The 24,677-nt window shown below is 40.8% G+C and overlaps 1 protein-coding gene across 1 annotated transcript in view; it reads left to right on the top strand.

Moving 5' to 3' along the window:
- Positions 1 to 19,028, top strand: part of ppm1h (protein phosphatase, Mg2+/Mn2+ dependent, 1H) — a 34,490-nt gene extending 15,462 nt beyond the window's left edge. The window contains exons 4-10 of the mRNA XM_042412603.1: positions 5,326 to 5,438; positions 5,602 to 5,686; positions 5,902 to 6,020; positions 11,969 to 12,032; positions 14,448 to 14,555; positions 17,529 to 17,680; positions 18,045 to 19,028. Coding sequence (XP_042268537.1) covers positions 5,326 to 5,438; positions 5,602 to 5,686; positions 5,902 to 6,020; positions 11,969 to 12,032; positions 14,448 to 14,555; positions 17,529 to 17,680; positions 18,045 to 18,192 — 789 coding nt within the window. The 3' untranslated portion in view covers positions 18,193 to 19,028. The remainder of the gene's footprint in view (positions 1 to 5,325; positions 5,439 to 5,601; positions 5,687 to 5,901; positions 6,021 to 11,968; positions 12,033 to 14,447; positions 14,556 to 17,528; positions 17,681 to 18,044) is intronic.
- Positions 19,029 to 24,677: the final 5,649 nt, after the last annotated feature.

Here is a 24,677-nt window from a genome sequence, read left to right on the forward strand (position 1 = left end):
CAGTGCTACTGTAAGTTGAAATGAACTCGTCTGGGGTGATTCTCTCTTCTGGCAGCACAGACAGACGAGTAGGCGTCACCATCTGGTAATATGGTGCAAAAGGTTAGGGTGCAATCGTACCACAAACATACACATGTGCATTCACACATCATGTGCCTTTTCCAATCTATAATGTATGACTGTTCCTCTCAAACTGGGAGCATATGGTTGTCAGTCAGGTCCTTCAGTTAACAAATAGCCTCAGAACCAGGAGAAGTGATGCAGCCTTCCTCTCTAGCTGCTGCAGGTCACACACACACACATACACACTCACCATCTGGCTGTGCTCTAAGTGGATGCTGGAGCCTTAACCCATGCAGAGGCCAAGAGATCAAGACCTGAGCCTATCAAAACAGTGCGGGCCTGCCTGACAGGCTTTGTGGGGGAAGAGATCAGAGGTCACTGTCCTCAGTTTCAACATAAGGGTTTGAACAACAGTCTCTGTTATATTTGTCCTCTGCTGGGTTGCAAAATAGTAATGATGAAAGCTGTTTTATAGTGTTACACACACTATACATTAATTCAAAATTTGCCATGTTGACAGTATAATAAGCACCAGCTAATTTAAACTAGCGCATGACTTTGATCAAAAAGCTATTAAGTATGCAAGAAAAGGAATTAATTCAGAAATTAAGGGAAAATGGTATGTTAATCTACAAAAAGTGAAAAAGCCTTCATTGGCATGACTACATGATTAAAAACAAGACCAAATGATTATAATACACACTATGACAGCCCCGGGGCCTCTGCCAGGACTTGCGTGTATTGTGTGATTTGCTGTGTTGTGTTATATTTCAGTGTTGCTGGTTCCTGGTTGGTTGGAGCTGGAGGTCATCAAGGAATTGGAGGCAGCTGGCCACTGTCTCCAGGTTGCATAAAACCCGCCCAATCCTGTTAGTCTGGCAGCTCCCTCTTCGCTGGCAAACAAGTGAATCCTATAAACATAGACCTCAATCAAAAATGTAGGAATTTTCACAACAATATCAGATATATCCCAATAAATTAACACAGTATTAGTCATAGAAAGTAGCTATAGGTACATTTAGTCAAATACAGCACTAAAAAAAGTTTAAATTTCTAGATACATGTATTTTACTTCAGTATTTCCATTTAATTTAATTTTATACCTTTACTCCACTACATTTTTGTGACACCTACAGTTAATATTTACTTTTAGTACCCTGTGTTGTGTTGCTCCAGTAAACCTCACCCACCCGGCCTTGCAAACAGGTCAAAACAGACCCTGTGAATTATCCGTCAGTGACGCTCGATCCACGTCTTCACAAATATTTAGCCAAAAGCTAACATTTTGTGCTGTGGGTGATGTCACTCAGGGAGGTAAAATGAGAGTAGATCTTGATAGAGGGCAGTGCAGATCAATCTCATTAGAAAATACAGTTACTCAGTAAATCCTGGCGCTTCCCCTTCTTTACCACTAGATGGTAGTATGCAATTGACTATTTTCACTAAGCTGTATGGCCATAAAAAATGTAAATCATGTATTGGGGCAATTATGCCTTGGTGTGTGTAGGTGTAATTAATATATATATGTGGAGGTTAATAAATAAATAGACCTACTGTGAAATTTTGCTTAATACGGTGATTTTCATGCACATACTCAGGAGGATTATGTTTTAAATTACTTATGATAATAATACAAATACAGTCAGACAGTGCAGTAGTACAAAAATTGTCAAAATTGTGTAGCACTAATCAATTTTCGAGTAAGATTCAGATCATAGGATGTCAAACTGATCATCCACCTCATTGTATCTACAGTACATGTTCTGACTTTGCAATTTCATTCTTTCTTGCTGTCTCTGACTTTCTCTCTTGTTGTAAACATATCTGCCTACAACTCCCAGCAATCAACAGACATCTACAGTGTGTCTCCCTCTGCTTCCCGTTTCTCCTCTCACACGCCTCCATTCCCTCCAGCTCTTTATTCGGCTCTGAATCTGCACTTCTTCTTACCCTCTGTGTCTCCTATCTTTCTTAAAGGTGAATTGCACTGAAATCCCCCTTTTTTCACGAATCGCACATCACTGATGTCAACGCATCTCTTTGACTCCAATACCTCAAATGTTAAAGTTCACACAGCTGCCAAATAGGACGGTATACCCGTAGTCTAATGTTGTTCTTCAAAGTGATACATATGAAATCATAGCCAGTGTATCCAGTTCATTGTTCTGGGTTCCACTAATTAGTTTTTCCAGATGATCACAGCATTTTTTTTCACCTGTGAGCTCTAATCGCAGTGCCTACTTTCCTTCACAGCTATCATTAATTTTAATTTCAGTAATAATTTTTTCAAGTAGATGCAATCTGGTTCAAATAGTACACATTTCTGCCTGGAACAAAAAACTGTCACCTCTACTTTTCCTGAGTAACAACCCAAAGGTTAAATTTTGGCAGAATCTCACCCCCTAAAAGCCTCCCGTCTTATTTTTTTTTAATGAAGCTCATTCTTTAAGAAAATGGGAAGTGCCAGAGAATCTTGGGGAAGGTTTGGTATCACTCTAAATCTCTGTCCGAGAGTTCACCAAGCCTCTGTATCTTATCAGTTCTCCTCAGACACAACTCACTGCGTTCTTATGGAAGCGGCCGGTTTGTGTAGAGTGGCTGCTGAGGCCCGATAAACACTCAGGGATGTATAAACATTAAAAGCAAGGTGTAGCTCAGAGACAGAGGCTTATCAGTCTGAGCTGTTTGTTGGCCCAGGACAGCAATAAGAGGGGATGAGATCACTGGTCTTATGAGCCTCTCCTCAGTGTGAGATATTTATCTGTAGCCCTGTACCTGGTACTGTGAATGTGTTTGGTCACGTTGAGCTATACTTGTGCAAACCTTTACTTACATTTTACATGGCCTTGTGAGCATTTTAGGGCTCGATTCATAACTTGGGTTAAAAAAGATAGTTTGAGAAATGTGCTTATTCACTTTCTTTCAAAGTGTGAAATGGGAAAATTGATACCGCTGTTGTGTCTGTGCTTAGCTTAAAACCACAACGTGTCATTTTCAAACTTTATATTATACACATTAAACAAGTAATGTGTTAAATCCTCATGGGTCTAATGTGCAGGATCTAACTGGTTCCTCAGATGCGATTGAAATGCAAACAGGATTGCAAACAGGGACTTTTAGTTCCACATTTAGATTAGTTCCTCCGGTTCCAAAGTACCTGGAACTTTTGGCGGAAATGGGGCTTTAGTGAGCATTAGAGGTCATGATAGGTGGATTTTGTTAAAATTTGTATCCCAATACACATTTGGCGAGAATCCGGGCACAGCCAGGACAGGTCACCAGTCTATTACTGGGCAATAGTGAATAGTAGTTAACCACTAATGCATATTGACAGTGGCAAGGTGTGTGTTGGGGTCATTGATGCTCTACACTAGAGAGAGAGAGATTTCCATCTTTTCCGACATTCAATCTTTTTTTTTCTGCCATTACTGTTCTTTGAGTTTATTCTTTTCTTTTCCTATTTTAGGCCTAAAAGCTTTAGGCTCTCCCATTGATTTTGCGCACTCACTGACCAGATAACATTGCACACAAGAAGGAAGCTTATAGCCTGACGAATTAAGCTTCCAGGTAGTGAAGGGACTCATGTAATGAACAGCAAGTTCAACTTCCTCTTCTTCTTTGGTGAACAAGCTGGCTTCAACATCACTGTGAAGATTATGTTTGTAGATACAATATATCTATCCTTTAATTGTTATAACTTAATGGTCCTCTTGGAAATATATAAAACCACCTATATTAAGATTGTCGTTTGGATGAGAGTGATTGAGAGATGTTTCTGAGTTTGAGTGTGTGTTTTTTTTAGGTTTGCTACAACTTAAACTTTTTGTGTGTGTACTTTTGTGCTGTCAGTTACTTAGCTCAGTTGTTAGATTCTTCCTGGCGGAAGTGGAAAGCAGAAAGGTGTGGATGTTTATGCAGACATTTTCATTATTAAAGACTTTGCCTGCAGCAAGAGGTATTGGATACAGCAAGGATAGATATGTATGGCTCGCTATGAAGTCATAATTCATCCAGGGTGAAGGACACATTTGTTCACCCCCCCCTCAACCCCACCCAAACACACACACACACACACACACACACACACACACACACACACACATATACACATCCATCTTCTACACTCCTTCATGCCCTCTCACTCCTGAGAAATGTGTTGCTTCTTCAAGCAGACAGCAGTAACAGTGGTGTGTGTGTATGTGTGCAAAGAAAGATAGAGTGCAGGCATACGGAGACTCACATGCATACAAACACACACACACACACACTAATTCTGTCTTGTACAAAATAGTCTGTACACAAACACATTCACGTATTAGGTCATTTGCACACATCTAGTCACACAAATGACTCTTATTAATGCACACGCATACAGAACCGTGAACACACACACACACACGCATTTAGATTCACACACACATCCTTTCAGACACAAACAAACACATATTCATGTGCACATACACTACAATCCACTACTGTCTCCTGTCAGACAAACACATGCAATTACTCTACACACATACACACATTTACACAGTCGTAATCAGGTGGAGGTTGTCAGCAGCGGAGCAGAAGGCAATATGCCTTTGTTGGAGTGAGCATCCCTCATGAGAAAACATGTTAAGGATGGAATCATTGTAAATGTATTTGCCAACATTGCTCATCCTACTCAGAGGCGCCTGAGGGTTCATCCATTTTCCCAGAATAACTTGCTGCTTCTGTTTTGCAATTAAAGGCCCCTTAGGAACCATTAACGGCAGACCAACAATAGCCAGAGAGAACATAAAAGGGTTAAACCAAATGTGAGCAGCTTGGTTCAAATTTATGTTACTATTTTGATTAATTCAGTGACAGGTTAATTATTCATCTAATTAATGAACTGATAGCTAAAGTCATTTTTTTGGTTTAATTAGCACCAAATTAATCTGGGCTAATTAACTGGTGTAATAACCAGCAGTCCCTCCAAACTTTCTCTTCTATCCTTTTGGTTTCCATTCCGTTTTATTGCTCCTTGACTTATGGAGCTCTTGATGAATGAATTCATTATGGTGCTATAATTAATAATAGCATCATGGCGGATTTTAAGTATCAGGGCAATATTTTACTTCGTATCAGGTTCTGGCTTAAACGCTATGTGCCTCTGCATGATAGGAAAACGTTTTTGAAGGCTTTGATGATTAAAAACATGATAATGTGCAGAAGATGGGTTTGGATTATGTGCTTTCATCAGGATTAATTTGCATGCGTGTGTGTGTGTGTATTTAGGATGTCCAGATAGAAAAGGAGAAGGCGGTCTACAACATCTCAGGTGGCTGCACTGCTCTGGTGGTCGTCTCTCTGCTTGGGAAACTCTTCGTTGCCAACGCTGGGGACAGCAGGTGAGAGACACGCAAACACACGCACACACTTACACATAAACACGGAATAAAACACACGTCGTCTCTTCTCTGTCGCTCACCTCCTCGTGCCCTGCAGCCAGCGGGAGCAACAGTGTCCCAGCTAAAATAATCAGAGCTTGTTTTGTCTGCTCTTCTCCTTCAGAGCTATCATTATACGGGCCGGGGAAGTCATCCCCATGTCAACAGAGTTCACGCCAGAGTCAGAGAGACAGCGACTGCAGTTCCTGGTAAGAAAGAACGGTTCTCAGCTCCTTTTTAGCAAGCACAGCTGTCAGATATTAGCAGAGCTGACCTCCCCTCCTGTTGAGACACAGGCAATGCTTAGCTTTGTCTCTCTTACACCGCCTGCTCTCTTTGCCAGCGTAATAGACTATGGAATTGTTTTTCCTATCCCCTGGGCATGTCAATCTTTTTTTTTTCTGTTTCTTTTTTCATATCAAAGGCCTACATGCAGCCCCACTTATTAGGGAACGAGTTTACACATCTGGAGTTCCCGAGGAGAGTACAGAGGAAGGAGGTGGGGAAGAGGATGCTATACCGTGACTTCACCATGTCAGGATGGTGGGTTCATTCATTCATTCATTTAGGAACTATTTAACTGATCAAACTGATGACTGTTTTTTGAGTGATGCACGCCCAGGTCAACCACAGGTAACAGATTCTAGCCTACTGTAGCAAGGAAAAACCAAGGCTCTGGGTAAAACTCACCGGTAAATTGCAATGGCAACTGCTGAGGATAATATTATCCAGTGTTTGGAAGGCTGTGCAATGACAAATTTGCTTCCTGACATCCAACAACTGTGCAGCGTTTCCTGCACTACTGTCTCTCCTCTGCTCCGCTCCGTGTGTGTGTGTGTGGAGGGGCTAAGCTCCGCCCCCGATGAAACACAGAGAGCAGAGGAGAGGAGAGAAACCAGCATGACTATAAATGACAGCAAAACGCAGTAGAGATTTTCACTGAGCTGAAATGAAACAAGTGCACATAAATTAGGTAAATAACATACTGTAAATAAACATACTTTCTTTCAGGAGGGGCGGGGGCTCGCACAACCTTACAGAAGTCCGAACAGCTCATTTAAAGGCACAGTTTCTGAATACGGGCTGTGTGAGCATTTTGATACTTTCACAATATTTATATAGCTTTATAATCAAAAAAGAAATGGAAATCTCCCCTTCTACAATAAGTCCCCTTTAATTAAATGCAATGCACACATGACACAACATGCTAATTGTGAGGATACCACTCTTTCAAGTTTTTTCCATTTTTCTTCTTCAGTATGTGTGTCAGTAAGAGTCTCCTCTGCCTTCCTGCTAAATTATTGAACACAAAACACATTTGCTGAAAATACTGTTCAATTTTCAATTTTTTACATCCTTAGACTTCCTGTTTTTCTGGTCGCATTTTTTTATGAGCCCTCAGAGAGAATTTCATGTCAAAATGTGCTACCTAGCCTCATATTATTATGCTCGACTGAAGCATTACTTTGTGATATTATCTACATTTGAGTGATTTTGTTTATCCCCAATGAAATAAGCCAATAATAGCAATCTATCCCGCTCAGTGTGAACCAGTGTAAAGAAATGATATTTAAAGCATCACTGTCTGAGGGAGGCCAGGACGTAGCCCTGACATTTCTGCTTCTGTTTGTGAGAAGAAGGCAAGAATGAATCTGTGGTTACAGCAAGGACCTGGCTCTTTATCTTACTGTGAAAAAGAGACGAATAGAAGAGGCCAAAACTGAGACAGGGAAAGATTGCATACAGCTTCAAATGTTGACCACTACTATTATATTTTACAAATTTTTATAAAGAATTATAAGAGATAGAAACACTGCTAGAGTCATAGTAATTTGAATGCCAATTAGCAGCATTTCTCAGCCAACTAAGAGGTCTGCTGCTGCTTGTACCTTAATGCATCAGTAATAATTATCACCTACTTACCATGAAATTTGCAGACTTTTAAAATAAAATGTTACCATAATAATCTAATTATGACAATGATAATAAAACACTGGCATGGACCTTCTGCCTGCATGAGTACTTTTACTTTTGTACTTTTACTAAAGTAAAATCACTTCTTCCACCCCTGAGTAAAAGTGTGATAAAAAATATCAAAATCAAAACAATCAAAATATACTTAAAGTATCCACAGTAAAAGTACTAATATTACAAGCAGAATTTTATATTTTAATTGTAGACTATAATTATTGATGCATTAATATGAAAGCAGCATTTTTTATGATATAGCTAGTTGGGTTGGATGTAAATTTAAGTAGTTTATAGTATTCTGTAGTCTTCATTATTATTGAGTATTTTTAAAATATTTTTCACACTTTTATTATATTATTTTTTTTATTATATTATTTTTACTGTGTAAAATCTTAACATGCAGTAACTAGTAACTATAGCTGTCAGATGATGTCAGATTGATGTAATAGAGTAAAAGATCATTTCCCTATGAAGTTGTACTTAAATACAGTACTTCAGCAGAGATGCACCGATACCAATACCGATACTGATATCTGATATCAGTACTGACTCAAATCAGTGTTGATCAGGTATTGGTGATAGTGGGCCCATGTGGTATTGGATACCATTATTTTAATAATAACAATTAAGTAAATTTATATCCATGTATTTATTTGTTACATTCTGTTTTACAAAGTTAGGAAAGCAATGTTCAAGTCAGGCCTGATTTTGTCTTACACATAAAGAATGATTGTCTCTTCCACACAGTGAGACATACAGCTTATTAATTAAACACTGGTATCAGATCAGTATCGGCTGATACCCAAAGCCCAGGTATTGGTATTGGGACTGAAAAAGTCGGATCGATGCATCCCTATACTGCAGTAAATGGTTTTGCAGTGATGATGAAGTTATTTCAAAATTTTAGTTTTTATTATTCAGTCCATCCCTGTACGTATGCTTGAGTTGCAAAGGAAGAAGGAAAGAATGAGAGAGTAGACCGAGGATAAAGCAGGTGACTGAAGAGAGAAAACAGTATATTTTCTGACACCACCTTGGTGCAATTGTGTTTTGTGGCGCCGCTCGGTTCAGCAGATGTAGGTCAGTCAGCAACTGTGTTCCTTATTGGGCCCAGAACTCTCAGCCTGTCGTCTGCCTGCTTACTGTCTCAGCAGTGCAGACGGCCTGTGATGTTTTTTTAATCAGGTTCTACCCATAACCCAATTCTGCTTGTTTTACCCGGACCAAGTCTGGGTCTTAAATTAGTACTCTGTGAGCCGGCGTGGCTGATCGCTCTGATGTGCGTTGGTGTGACTTAACTGTGTCATCCTCTATAGGTGCAGTTCAAGCGCTCTATAGGTACAGAGGATAATTTTTTTATGTCTCTGCAGATTTCTGTCTATGCATGTACATGCTCGCTTGTCTTTATGTGCAGCCTGTGTGCCTACATGCTGTGTGTGTGTATGTGTGGGTGTATGGCGGCATCCAATTCCCTCAAAGGCATCCATGATCAAGGCTGCACTCTAATGAAGGCATACAGGCCTGCAGCCCACCTCTCTCAGTCTTCCTCCCTAGCTTTTTTTAAAAAAATGTATTTATTTATTTTTTTACCTCCCTTTTACTTGGCCAGTTGGACCGTAGCGTGAGCTGGCTTTGGCGTCGCAAACTGTAATGGTGGTTGTTGTCCAGGAATGGCAGGCAGTTTTGTTTGCGAGATGTCCTGGAGTGAGGGATGTCGAGCGGTCAGCTGTGTTCGACACGATCCAAAAGCCCCGGCAGCACAGCCAGCCAGGGGGAGGGAAGGTGGGGAAGAGGGTGGGAGGCTGGAGAGGACAGAGAGAAGAAAAAAAAAAAAAAAAAAAAAAAAGAAAAGATGAGAAGGATAGGCTTCAAAGAAATACAGAAATTGAAATAGATTGAAGTAAGTTGCCAAGATAGAAATAGGGGCTGGGTAAAAAAAGCACGGTAAGACATATAGACTGATGAAAAGATGGCGTGTGTGTGTGTAGGCCACACAGGAGGCCGATGATAAATGATAATGAACGGTGCTCAAGCTGTCTCTCTTTAGTGCCTACGCCCACTGGGGTGTCTGTCCTCCCTGAGTTCCAATGGACAATGAAGGAGAGAGGAGGGAGAGTAACACACATCTTCATCACTGTCATACATTTTCTCTGCCTCTCCCTCTACTGCTCCTCCTCCTCCTCTTCTTCCTTTCTTTTTCCATTATACTCTGTACTAGTATAACAGATGCCTACAGCTTACATTTGCAGAGTCATTGGGTCACTGCCATTAACTCTGGCCTTGCTTTGCTCCTGAAAGCACCACTCAATCTTTGAAATGCCCATCAAGGTTGGCCAAAAAGTTTATTTGAACGCAACTGTCAATTGCACCAATTTGTCTGACTCATCTGGTGCTGACACAGGCCCGCCACAATGTCACCTCGGAGTCTGTCAACGAGCGTGTGCGTTTGTTTGGTGGTGCTTGTGTATCTGTTTATGTGTGAAGAGATGTATATAATAGTGTGCGTGCAGGTCAGGATGCTGAGCGCACGTTGCTAATGTTTCTCTGTCACCCCTATTTGCTCGGAGCACCTGCCCGACACTCCAAAGATGACATCACTCCTCTCCTCTCCTGCCCATCACTCGTCACTTCGTTCCCTTACCTCCCTGCATCCCTCCCGTCTTCTCCCCCTCCCCCATTCTCTCTCAGGCAGTCACACACTGCAATGTACCGGGCGACCGAACAGCCCTTGAATGTGAAAGCGCTCAGTGTTGTGGTCAAACAGTACAGCCCTTGAGCAACTCTCCGTGCTGTTTTGGACTCTGTGTCCTAGAGCGGGGAGCAGGTATCATAACAGGATTAATATGTATCTCTCTCATTCTGTCACACACTCGTTATCTCAAGTCTGACAGGCTGGATTCGCTGTAAACACAAGTCTCGAGAGGGAGACTGTCCCCGACAGCAGGCTCTGGGGATTGAAATAATGACAGAAAGTGTACGTCTCGAGATTTTTTTTTTTTTCTTTTTTGGAAACTAACTCCTCTTGAAGGTGAAATACTGAAGTTTGGAGTAATGTGGCAGCAGCAATGTGCTTCCCTTTTTGAAATAGAGAGGGTAAGACCTGCCCCAGTTTAATTAGTACCTCTTTTAATGCTCAGTTTGAGTCTTGCATCATCAAACCATCAAACTGCTGTCGTAGAGGTTTTTCCACACCATGAACATCACAAACATTTGTGAGGAAACACTTCTACGGACCGTTATTTTGTGCTACAGCTCTCCACTCAGAAGACTGTCAGGCTGCAGACTGTATTTCTGTGTCTGTGGGCTGCGTTCACAGTGATAGTCCTCGCTCTGCACACTGTTAAAAAAGTGCTGAGTGCAGCAGTATTGCGCTCGCCTAAGGTGGAAACATATGGTCTCTCTGAGTGGAACCAGCAGTAATGTAAAAACCATCCTGGCCCCTGCTAATCTGCTTCACAGCAGCTGAAATACATTGGATAAGGTGTGTGGGGCTGGCCCGGGTCACATGGTATTTGAAAATAACACTTCAGGTTTGTTTTAAGCAGCTTTTTGGACTAGATAGCTCTTACTTTTCTGTGTTTTCTTTCACAATGAAAATCATTCTAAACTCACTTTAAAAACTATGATTGTTCTAATATGATATTTCTTCCTTCATGTCCTCCAGTCTAAAGGCTAAAATAAAGAATAACCTGTATTTATAAAAGTTATTTGATCCAGGTCAAGACTGTGACTTCATAGTGAGCCAGATTTTTATATTCATTGCACCTGGTGTGAGTTGTGAATGGAAAACTTTGTCCTGGCAGCTCTTCTGGAAATTGGCTAACATTTTTTATGTTTTCTGGTATAGTGACACAGCTGTTCCTCTGAACAAAAAAAATAAAAAAAGAGTATACTCGGCATGAACAAGAGTGCAAGGTTTCTCCTTTGCAAGTTTCTGAGCAAAAAAAGGCTAAAAAGTACATCTTAACTTGTCGTGAATACATACTGTATTATACAGTCTTTTTCCTTGTACTGCAGTTCTGTCTGGTCCCAGTCTGAAGATGGTAAATTATTCATTAGTTGGGGAAGTTTAAACACTGCTCTGAGAACTGGGGAATGTGAACGTGGATACTCTTGCATCATTCAGCCGTTTTACATCCAGACCTTCAGATACGCACATGGATGCACACACACATGCACAACACGGCAGGCAGACACAGAAAAACCAACAGTAAACCAACGCCTCATACATCCATAGACGACGTCTCTCTCTTTTTGTCACGAGGGAGACTTTTACAAAATCTGTTAGAAAGGGAAATAGAAATATGCTAAGGCTCTGTGTCGTTCTCTTTCTGATGTCTTTGAGGATTTTTTTTTTTTTCCTCATTGGCTCTATTTCCTCACAGCATACTCTTTCTTTCTATGCCACTCGCTTCGGCAGCAGAGTCTGCGGGTGCGCGGAAGTGATGTATCTCCAGGGCACGTGCACACCACCTGCCATAAACCAAAAACCCATTAAGTGCCCTCTTCTCTCTTCGCAGGGCATATAAAACCATCGAGGACGATGACCTAAAGTTTCCCCTGATCTACGGCGAAGGGAAGAAGGTAAGAAGTGCTCGGCGGCTGCCTGCTGACAGAGTTACTCCCACAGCCTTGTGCCTGTAATCAAAGCTCGCCAGGGCACCATTAGTCAGCCCCCCCCCTGCCCCTCCTCCTCCTCCCCCATCACTGTGTGGAGGAGCCAGCCAGTGGAAAGCATTCCTGGCCTCTTTTTCCACAAGGATTCACATCCTGCACCAACCTATGGCATAGAAAATATCTCTGCTCTAATGGACCTTGTGCTTTTATGCCCCTCAGCAGGTAAAACATAGCAGTAGCAGGGCCAGGGGCCATAGGTTATTTTCCCATTGAATTTACCCAAAAGTGTCCCAAAAGTGACATATGTTGATTAGAATATATCGTCGTTAAAACATTGACTTGCAGGAGAATCTTGTCAATGTTTTGACTCAAAACACAAAAGAAAAGGTCAAGAGCTCAGCACACAATTCATGACATTTTCTTTTCCCTCAGTGATGCTGTACGTGTAGTGGTGTGCAAATCTTGTCCTTGTTGTAGTGAAAAGGTCGGAGAGGAAACATGATAGATCCGAATATGTTCTCACTGTGTCTCACTGGCCCTCTCCAGTTTTCTATTTAATACAGACAGACAGTAGATTTATGTATGGCTGATGACTGGGGCAGATGTCGCCCCACAGTGCTCTCTGCCTGCAACCACATTCGGGTTTACCCCTGCACAGTTGGCCGTGCCCACGTCGCGTCCTCTCTCCCTTTGAAGTGAGGCGCGGAGATGGATGGCTAGATAGAGTGAGGGGGCTTTGTGCGCAAGAGAGGAACGCCAGAGCACTTCAAAGCCCAGCGCGCAGCCTGCTGTGCCCCAACGCTCAACAATTAATCCCAGGATGTTTCCCCTTCTCCGCCGGAGGAGCTTTGCCGCCACTTTGAAACGTTCTCCCTTCTCTCTACCTCTCTGTCTCCGTCTCTCTCTCGCTGGCATCTGTGCTGCATACTGATCCGGGCTCATTCCTACCAGGCCATCTCATTTGCTCGCTCGCCCTCCTGCTCCTCTTCCTGTTTTTATGTGCCATCCTTTCTCATATGCTGTACAGTAGATTCAATTAGCCCAGTTCCCCAGTCCTGTGCCAGCAGCCATTTTTAGAGGTGGCGTTGGCGATTTGTGCAGACACTAGGAATGAAAAGGAATTTCACACAGACACAAACGAGTTCTATGGCGTCGGGGGCCTGGGGACCGATCGTTAAGCACTCACACAAAAGTGGAAGATGCTGACGATGAGTTTGTGTTTATTTACCTAAATGCTGCTCATCCATCCATATCAAGATTCCCTCTGGGTATAGCTTGTATCCTTCAGTGAAATGTCGCTAGGAATACACCATGCAGGTTATTCTTTACACTTGTCAGTGATGGTATAACTGCAGTAGTAGTTAGGGAAGTTCAGTCATATAGTATTTTAATTAACTCTTAATTTCATCTTAAGTATATATGTTTTTGGTTCTTCACATTCACAGTTATACCTTCAAGAAACCTTCCTGATACAAACACATGTAGTTCATTAGAGCAATTTGGATCAAATTACCTTATTAAGGGCACCTACACAGTTGTCAAACCGCCATCATACTCAACATTTTAATTTTCCCATTTGGTTTGAACTAAAAAATATGTCCACAATTCTACTTCTATGAGCTTAATTCCTTAGATTTAGCCATCAATTCTGTCAGCAATAATAACATTCTGCTTATCAAGTTAATGGCTTAGATGTGGGAGCAACATCACGAAAAAAAAGAGGTCAGCCGGGGGGAGGACAGGCGAGCTGTCAGAATATGCGACGGGTTTTAACCAAATCCCCAGTTTAGCCAAAGTTTCTCGGAAAAGAAAACAAAGGCAAACTGTTAAACTATTCAAATATACTATCAAACTGTCTGTTGTAAACATCCCTCACAGTTTACAGACAAGCCTTCTGGTTCAACTTTGACATACTGGACTTGCTGTAGTTGTGCACACAAATTTCCTGTGCAACGAGGGATTATTACTGACATTTCAGGTGCCCTCATTTTCAGTTTTACCTTCAAATAAGATGGTTTAGAAAATCTTGCTAAACTGTTGGCTTGTATACAACCTGCTTAATCATCTGACTGCTAGTGTTTTTTGTCCTGTCTGTTTTATTTGTAGCAATGTCAATATCACAGTGTTCCCAGATCTACAATGATCGTAAATAACATAAAACCGTGGCCAAAGCTACAAAATAAGACTCAACGTGTAACAAATGTCCCCCTATAAAACATTTCTCATGTCAGATTCATTTTGATAAGATGGCATTAAGACCTGAAGAAATAAAAATGACTCTATGAGAGAAGCTGAACCCAAAAATACAAGCGAGTTTGTTGTCTTTGTTTGAGTTAAATGGAGGTTTTGCCTTACATGCCTCTGATGGCTGCTCTTTTTCAGGCTCGCGTGTTGGCGACCATTGGGGTCACCAGAGGCCTTGGGGACCACAATCTAAAAGTGCATGACTCCAACATCTACATTAAGCCCTTCCTCTCCTGCTGCCCGGAGGTAGGCTTATTCTGAATTTTATCGTCCATTATGTGCTTCCTCACAGAGTGTACAGACAAAGTGAAATTGCTCATTCACATTATGCTTTACACAAAAGTAAGTGTTAATAGAAGAAAGAAAGCTTGATGATTTTCTTTTTATTCACCCACTCAGCTTAAACTGTGACTTCAGTTAGTGATTTCCTACATTTTCCACTGTTTGATATGAACAGTATTTATCCTCCAGACAAGTGATCCGAACATATTTAGGTACACAAATATAGAATGAACACAAAGCACAAAGAAATCTGTGCCTTGTTTTCACTGGATTTGTTCATGTATGAGTGTTGATTGTGCAAAAAGTAAAGTTTAAAGGTTTCTTTATGTGAGTTAAGTACAGTGAAGTTGAAGTTCTGGAGGGCCAGAAACTCACATTTTTATTTTTAGTACAAGCATAACTGCAAACGCAGTTGCTGCAAAAAATATATTAACATCATCTGCGTTTGATCATTATGAAATGAAACTCACATCATCAATAGCAATGTGTTACAATATTTTTGTAGGAAGTTTCCTTTTATTTTACCTCATAACCTCAGCCTCCTGATAAAAAAGGGAGCTCATCGGTAACGATGTAAAACGCCTTCGGCCATTAACAGTCAACGTTGTGAACTGCGTGGTCAACGTGCACATTAACATTCCCCACTGACCATCGCTCTCAAATGACTCCTTTCCTTCCCAGTGTCTACTGCACACGATTGCAGTAGTCACAAAGTCTGTGAATTCTCTTGATCTTTAATTCATTGCCCTTTGAGTTCAGTCATAGTTCAGCATCTTTTTGATGTCGTATTTCTTTTCAGATATTTTTGCTTTGAGATACTTGCAGTCACTATTGTTTCAGACAGAGTATAAACACATTAGTGTATGTAAGACATGTCAACACTCTGCATTAGAGGTCCCATTGGATGTTAAATGCAGGCGAAGACAGACAATTACTATAAAAAGAAATCATATGTGTGGGAAAGGTGGGAGAGCACCCTGCAGGGTTCCTGAAAAATCCTTCCTGCAAAGATGTCAAGTTAGAATTAATGATTGCTCTCAGGTTATAAATAAAGTCTCAGAAGAAAAGCTGACCTGAACACTTGGACTCATTATTGGATCATGCTCATCATGAGATCACATAGTGTGTGGGTGTAGGGTTAGATACCAAACGCTGTGGTCATCACCCCTCTTCCAGACATATTTTATTGCTGTTGAAATCTCTAGTTTGAAATTGATTGTAGCAACTGCCACACGCCTTTACACCTCTCATTTAAGCTTTACTTAAATCAGGTTTACCGCAACATGGAGGCTCATGATCCGTGCGCAGGTCATTCTGATTCCTTTTACAACAGCTTTTCACAGATGTTGCGGTCATGCTGTCGTTGTTGTTTCTGGAGTAGCCTCTGCAGTAAGTTGGTGTGCCTGCTGTGAACAGGCGACTCCCCCCGTGGTAGCAGAGGAATTACTTGAGGCAACCATTCTAAGCAGCAGTTCTTTTATTCAAGGCCATTATTGGGCAAGGGCATTATTTTGCGTGCTATTTCAGAGTATTCTTTTGTTCAACCATAGTAATTTGAGAGATTTCGCCTCACAAGAGTTGCCACAGTAACGCATCTCTTTGCCTAAGGATTGCTTTGAAAGATTGAGGCCATCGATATCTTTCAGAAAAATATACAGAAGGAGGATGCGCTAAAAAAAAAAAACAGGAATTGAATGGTTTACTTACTCAAGTTACAAAAACAAAACAAGACAAAACACATTTTCTCACCTCTAGGGGTGTGTAGCCATGCAGATAGTGTTGGTTTTATTTGCAGAGGTTCTGAGACATTTGCATCTGAGATTTGTGTCTGCAACCCAATGAAATAGAGGAAGTGAATTCAGTTTGGGCTACTCACAGTATTGAACATTTGAATTTTAAAAATGAGCAACATCTCTTTCTTCCCCTTAATAATACACAGACATCACTGTGAACACTTCTCATTGCAGTGACTTTCTACCAGAGATCCCCTTAAAAACTGTTGACTGTGCGTTTTGTGGATTATGAGGAGTAACAGGACACTGATTGACTGATGCTGCTGCTGAATGTTTAGCCAGACTGGCAGCAGAGTTCTAGGAATGGTAATGTCTGTCCACCATCAGACCAGGCCCAAGTGGAACTATCTTTACTATTTACTACTTTAACTATTAAAGGTGAGGTTACCCCTCCCCCTCCTCTTACAAGCATATAGGAGAATCTATGGTGGCAGAGCAGAATAGACTTGGAAGAGATGGAATATAAAATTCATAAGTATGTTTTAATCAGTGTAAAATCACCTGAAAATAAGAGTCGTTGTGTTTTCATTACCTTAGAATGAGCCCTTTATATATATAGGGAGCGGGTCCCCTTCCGTGGAGCCTGCCATGTTGTACTGCCATGATTCTACAGTAGCCCAGAATGGACAAACCAAACACTGGCTCTAGAGAGGGCCTTTTGTGTTTTTTGTGAGTTTCATGGCCACTGTAGGTTCTCCTACATGCTTGGAAGGGGAGGGGGAGGGATATTCAGTTTGTTGCAATCTGCAACCTCACCGCTAGATGTCACTAAATCCTACACACTGATCCTTTAAATATAACTTCTTAATTCATTGAGCACTGTAAGTGAAACTCTATTCACCTCCATTGTATTGGAGTGGAGGCAGAAATCTTAGAGTTGGATATCTCAAAACCTTTTTAACCTAAATCTAAAACCATTTGCATGTCAAGATACAACTAGGGGTGAGTGAGAAAATATCTTTTGTGTGAAGTGACCCTTTAAGGTTAAAGATTCGATAAAGATAACCTTTCAAGTGAAGTTTTCACTGGAGATTCATCTACCTACCCACCCTTTTACCTCTCTTGACAGGGCACAAGTGATTAAGTGATTCCTAGAAACCACATGCCTCCCCAACTTTCCTTTTTTTTCCCCCGTCATCTTCAGGTCAAAGTTTATCCTTTGGCACAGAGCGAGCATGGAGCCGATGACGTTCTTGTGCTGGGAACTGACGGTCTGTGGGACGTCCTTTCCAACCAGGAAGTAGCAGAGGCTGTCACCTGTTTCCTGGCAAACTGTGACCCGGACGATCAGCACAGGCACGTTCGCTCACCACACAGCTGCAGCCGCCAGTCAGGGCTGAACTTCCTCTCACCCCTGTCTTATTTGGAGAGGATGAGCGCTGTTATCTTGTTGTAATTATGCAAATTTCCAAACATTTAGATTAGTCATTTCTCTGATGTCAAGGAAAAGCTTGCGAGACTATTAACAGGGCACACTGACTCTTCTTCTCCTGAGAGCTTGAAAGTTCACTGTAACATTTTCTGATCAGTTCACTGGCTGCAGGCAGCTGTACTTTTTCAATTCTGTGCATGATTCTTACCAGATTTGACCATTTACCTTATTGTGTATCATCATTCTATGACTACACCATAATCATTTCATTACTTTTTGTAATGTCAGGTACACAATGGCAGCTCAAGACCTCGTAATGAGAGCACGTGGGGTGCTGAAGGATCGAGGCTGGAGGATATCCAATGACAGATTAGGCTCTGGAGATGACATCTCTGTCTACATCATTCCCCTCATGTACGGCAACAAGCAGAACTAGCCAAGCTACGAAACCACAACCACCATGGAAACATAACCCTGCCTTGACCACCCAACTTCACCTCCGCAGTTTCCCACATCCCTTGTGCTCTTTTAAAGTGCTTTAGTGTGGACTTCCTCCTTCGCTGCGGATTCCAAAATGTTTCTGGTCTGAGACAGCGATTCCATCGGAGGATGATCATGTTCCTTCTTTTTGTCCAGCCCTTTTTTTTATAGAAAAAGAAACTGCTGGAGAAGCTGTATCATAAAAAGAGCTGTTGAAGAGTTAAACTACTGATTTTCCCTCAATCTTAATATTCTGTATTTCACTGAGGAAGCCATCTACGTAGACCTTTTTTGTGGAGCAATGCCTAAGGTTGAGATCATGGACTCACATCGGCGAGATGGTGTTGTGCATCTCAGGATTGCTGTTACTAACTAATGCACAATATTTATAAATGTGAAAATGTAAATACTACCTGAAGACTGATGTCCTGTATACACACATATATATATATGTGTATATATATATACATATATATATATGAATGATATACTCTCTGGTCCACGTAGGCTTTTAATGTAGCCATGTTCAGTCATCTGCAGTTAGTCATTTGTCAGCTGTTTCTCCTAATGCCGCAGCTGCTATATTTGTTTATTTCTTTCCCTTTTATTGCAGTACTGTACTCACTACAAAGGAAAACTGCTTCCTTTGACGATGAAGAAACACATTTATGAAGGAAACACTAACAGGTGGAGTCTCCATTAAGATTGTGGTGTCAGCTAAATATGACCAGGCTTACGACATCTCATCATGCTATGGAAGCTAGCTCAGCTTTTACATGAATTGGAATTTTTTTTTAAAAATTAAGAAGGAAAAACAAAGAAGTATTTCTGTTGCACTCATTCAAATCCAGCCATCTACCTCATAATTTACTTCCTTTTATGCTATTTAAGACATGTCGTCTTAAATACCTGTGCCATTATTCTCATCCACCATTCAGTTTATGTTCTCATCCTTTTCTCCTGTACCTAAATGTTTTCAAAAATGCACTGAAGCCAAAATAAAAGCCATCCAGGGAGCTGTGTGGAGCAGTGTTTTTACAAAATAATATTTATACATATATTTTCATGCTCCAAAACCCCATTGTCATGCGCTCATGTTTACCTTTCCTAAATATTTTTTATGATTAACACTAATTGGTGGCTATATTGTCCCTATATGATATAAATCCCTCCTTGTGAATAGCAGGTGCCTCTAACACTGAGAATCCCTCTGATTTTAAACAAATGTGACTTCTAAAGGAAGTAAATGAGTGACAAAGCCTATCACTGCAGACAGTTACATTAGACGAGTCTTACCGTGTGTCTCTACAATCATTTTTTTTTTTCATGATCCAGTGGTTTTCTACCATTTAGATTATTTAGCTGAGTTCTAGTTTTCAGCCTCTGCTAATCGTGCACAAATATTGTATCTTAACCATAGTGTGAGTCTCTGGAAGCTGTTGAAACATGGAACAGAAGTAACTTAATTTAAATGTAAAAATGTAAATAGCCTTAAACGTTTTCAGTGGACGTTTCCTTTCTGTTACTGTAAGTTATGTACATCTTACTGAAACAAAAGATGTAATTTGTACTGTTTTTGAAACCTAGGATCAATGTAAAAAAAAAAAAAAAAAAGTTGTTTTTTTTCTTCTCTATTAAAGAAAATTGACTGTTTCTGACCTTTTGATCTTTGAGTGCCGTGTCATTGATAACACTTTTGCACACTAACTTTACAGTAGACAGGAAGATGATATATGAGACGTTAGAGACAAGTTTGTGGACAAATGAGGATGTAAAAAAAAAAAAGGTTCATATTGAATTTCATGAACCAACAATCAATGTGAAAGCAAGTGAAGACTATTAGATTATACTAGATTAAATTACCCCTAAAAAAATAATCTTAAATAGAAATTATATAGAAACACAATTTGAACAGGGACAAATTCCCTTACACTCAAGTAACTGTATAGAATAAAACCATCACCAGTCTGACAAACTGTGTCAAGTGAGTCCCAAAGCAATATGTGGATGAAGGGTATCAGTTCACAGAATAGCCTGACAGATGATTTCATGGTGTTAACTTGACAAAAAAAAAAAAAAAAAAAAAAGCATGAGATGTATGTCCCTGTTTCAACTTGTCTTTCAATTTAATATGTCACTTAAATAAGTAAAAGCTGGTGCGGAACAATAAGCAATAACTTCCTCACTTTTCGAATTATGTGAATTACTTGAGTCCTACACAAGTCACAGGGAATGTGCTAAAATAAATACTTGAAATATACAGTATACTACACACTATATTTGTGAAATCAAAGATTCAGATCACAGGATTAAGGTTTCACAGTTCATAGCATAGGAGAAAAGATGAATTTCATTGTCTCATGTTAGTAAAAGGAAATCTGAGGGCTTTTTGGCACTAGACAACCTTTACACCTCCATACTCTCAAAAGCAGGTTTCTTTTCCAAGCCAGTGTCAGTGGGATTATTTTTGGATGCTTTTTATACACAACACAAATAACTAAAAAATACTTCCAGGATTTTTCGCATTATTGCCTTCTTTTAATGGTGGAAAAGCCTCAAATAGAAGTAAGATCACATTATGTTACAAAAAAAAAAAGAGAAACTCATGCCTTGTTGGAGAAAGTCAGGTTTCACTGCAGGTTTTTACAGACTGCCACACCTGAAACTGGCTAATTAAAATCACGTTGTTACAATCAACAGCTGGTGACACAGGCGTGCCGAACAAAATCTGCCACTTTAAGCGCCTTTATAGTTGATCAACAAAAACACTACATTATCTGTAATTGTGGCAATAACAGGTTAAAATAGGCTTTTTTTTTTCACAGCTGAAATCTGAGTAGGAAAGGCACAGGTGTCACTTTTGACATTAACGATGGCTTTGTTCTATTCAAAAGCCCCAATAAGCCATGACAACGTGACAGTGTGCAAGCATGCACAATACCAGGACCATGAAACCAGAGCAGCTAAATGGAATCCAGTCATCATTGATTTCACTTTTCCTACTGTGACATGTCAAAATGTCTTTCATGAAAAAGGTGGAGATGATGGATCCTTTTGTATTTTCATTCCTCTAACTCTTATCTTGACAATTTCACATACTTTCATATATATATATATATAAAAAGCTTGGATCGTGACAACTGAGGCATCAATTAACACTTTTTTTTGTGTGCTGTGAGTGGGGAGATTGACTTTCAAGTAGTCAACACACATCTAACATAAATCGGGGAGCTAATCAGTTAAGACTGTTTGCACCTGAGACCAATTAATACACGGCAGCACAAAATATGTGCAAGCAATTTTCACTCAATTTTAGTAGAGCACAAAGTCCTGTGGCCTTTTCCATTCATATTACATGTTTTTTGAGGTTGTCTAATCAGTTAGGACTGTTTGCACCTGAGACCAATTAAGACACTGCAGCACAATACACCTTTAATACGTGCAAGCAATTTTCAGTCAGTTTTATAAAAGCACACTGAGTCCTGTGGTCTTTTACATTCATATTATGTGCTTTTTGAGATTGGCTTTAATACTAAATATACATAAAACAGGCTTTTTTTTTTTTTTTTAGCCAATCTGTCATCTTATCAATTGTCTGTTCCTTTTACCACTAATTTTATATTTTTTCAGTAAAATATAGACTTTTAATGTCAAGAAATAAAGTTCTGTTTGTAGGTTAAGTATAAGACACATCACATGAAGAAGAATAAGTAAATACTCTTAGGGACAACAGTGCACACAGGAAGGAAATGTTTACGGACCACACATCTACAACAGTTTAATTGTATATAAGCAGTTTTATAACTAGCTTTTTTTGCCGATTCATGGTATCCAAACCCACAGGTGGAGATTAGAGTGTGAGCACGACACACAGACACACACCTAAGTATATTTGCTTTTACACACATTCAGAGGATCATAAAATGCTGTCGTGGGAGCCTCACACTCCTGGGTCCTCGGCAGGGGCTGGAGGGGCCATCTGGTCCCCACCGGCCAGCGCTGCATCCTCCTCCAGTCAGGCCAGCACTGATCTGGCACTCCACTCCTACTCTCCACACGTGTGTGTGTGTGTGTGTGTATGTGTGTGTGTGTTTGTGTGTGTGTGGTCCAGATTGGATGACGGCAGTGATGACAGTCATTCCTGTGGGTGGCTTGTTTTTCCAAGGTCACAGCACTCCCACCCCACCTGTGGATAGATCTGAGGAGATGCTGAGTGGGCCTGCGGCGAGATACTCATCTGTTGTACAGGAAAGGTGACGCGGTAGCTTGCTGCAGTGCTACATGGGAGAGCCGGGGCCACAGCCTTCAAGTCTCCTTTCAGAGGAGGATTAAGTGAAATGTTACTACTTTTTTTAATATATATTTTTTTTCTTTTGGACACTTTCTCCTGCATTCCAAACAGGGTTGCAACTAATGATTATTGTCATAGATTATTCTGCCATTATTTTTTTCAATTAATCATTAGCAACATAAAAAAAAGTGAATTACAATTTCTTAAAGCCTAATGTGACTTCAACTTTTATAAAATTATCAAAATTTTGTTTTTTTTGTCTGACCAAAAGTCCAAAAATGAAATATATTCAGTTTACATTATAACGTGATGCAGAAAATCCTCACATTTTAGTGGTTAGAACCAACTTAATATTGCTTTAAAATTAGTAATCAAATATCACAATAATTGCTGATTAATTTCAGCCCTACTCATATATTCATTTGTTTATTATTTTCAAATTGACTCTACAATTATTTAGGTATAAATGTCATGAAAAATGCCCATCACAATATATCAGAGCCTACGGTGTTATCTTCCCATTTCTTGTGTCTTGTCAAATAAACAGTCCAGCATATTCAATTTATAACGATATAAAACTGAGAGAAGCTGCTTATCCTGACGTTTGAGCAGCTGGAACCAGCAAACGTTTGGTCTTTTCTTTATTAATCGAATACAAAAATTGTTGGCTATGGATTTTCTGATAATTAACTAATCAATTAAATCGACTTATGGCTTCAGAACTAATTCCGAAAACGTTTCATCGCAGTGGCAGCATCTGTCCGGTGAATTCGTAGTACACACACAGAGGTTGACTGGCACGTCAGGACAAAGGTGCGGCTGCTTCGGCGGTGCAGCTGTGATACCCATCTGAGTGGGCGGATTTTTCCACAGGGGGCTTAATTTACTGCTTTAGGGCTTCGGCAGCCTGAAGCATGATTTATCTGCGGCCCGGCTCAAATGAGAGCTTCGACACAAGATGGATGGGGAGGACATGAGCTGCCTCTGCGCTGCTCACTGGACCACAGGCTGGCTCTCACTACAGTCAGGATATGATATGGTGTTTGTTTTTTTGCCCTGGAGGCTGAATTACTTGTACTTGTTTCTTACACGAGACAGACACTAATTTGAAGATATTTAATGCAGACCAGTCGGACAGCTACTCAACAGGCTTGACAGTAAATACGAGCCTCCTCTGTGGTTTGTTTACTAGTCAGCCTCTTCTTTTAAAAGGAAAAGAACTCCCTCGTTTCAACCTACGTGTATCTCTCTACAATGAGTAGCTGGAGTATAACTGATTGTGTAATATCAGCACAGATGCTAGTGGGCAGAACTGTGGCCCAGGATGAACAGAACTCTGCCTAACACACTATCAAGTGTGAACTCATAAATATTTCATGCGAGTCTTCTTGGAAGGTCAAACGCAGGATCCAATCTTCAGTCAGCCTATTGAATTGAATTGAATTAAATTGAATTGAGTGAGTGAGCAGCGTGCTCTCATCTGAGCTGTGGGGGTCTGAACTTGAGACTGCAGCCCCTGCATGGTTTCATCGACCCAGCCTGCCTGCCCCTGCAGCCAATCAAAGCTCATTATCCATTCCGGTCCCCACCCCCATCACGAGACCCCTGACTGGCCATACTAATGTGATACAGAGCAGCAGCCAGATGCTGTTGGGCAGCAGAGGGAGGATTTCAAAGGTTAACTCACAACGCATGACCCACATCAGCGCTCCGCTCCCAGACCTCAGCGAGGACACCACGGCTCAAACGCCTGTGGGGGGTTTAGGTCATGTGGTTTGTCTGTCTGTGCACTGCACACCATACAGATCAAAGACCGAGGCACGCACCATCCAGATTTAGCATAATAATCAGATTATTAGGTGAACAGTGCCAGCAACGCTGCACAGATTTATGTCTGCCCTGCATATAAGAGGTGTTTAGGTGCAGGAGCAGCATACCCTATCTGTTCCAGTGTCTGATGGTATGCAGTATTATCAACAAAGGACGTCAGGGAGAGCCATAAAGCCAGCTTGAGTGTACCAGAGCAGATGTACTGTAGGATACCTCTGTGGGCAGCAGGAGCCACGTCACTGACCTACATGCTTTCTACACAGCCCACTCCGCCTGAGGTGGTGGAAAACTATGCAAATCCATACGAGATATCGACTTCC

The sequence above is a fragment of the Thunnus maccoyii genome, chromosome 5 (assembly GCF_910596095.1).
Source record: "Thunnus maccoyii chromosome 5, fThuMac1.1, whole genome shotgun sequence".
Classification (NCBI taxonomy): domain Eukaryota; kingdom Metazoa; phylum Chordata; class Actinopteri; order Scombriformes; family Scombridae; genus Thunnus; species Thunnus maccoyii.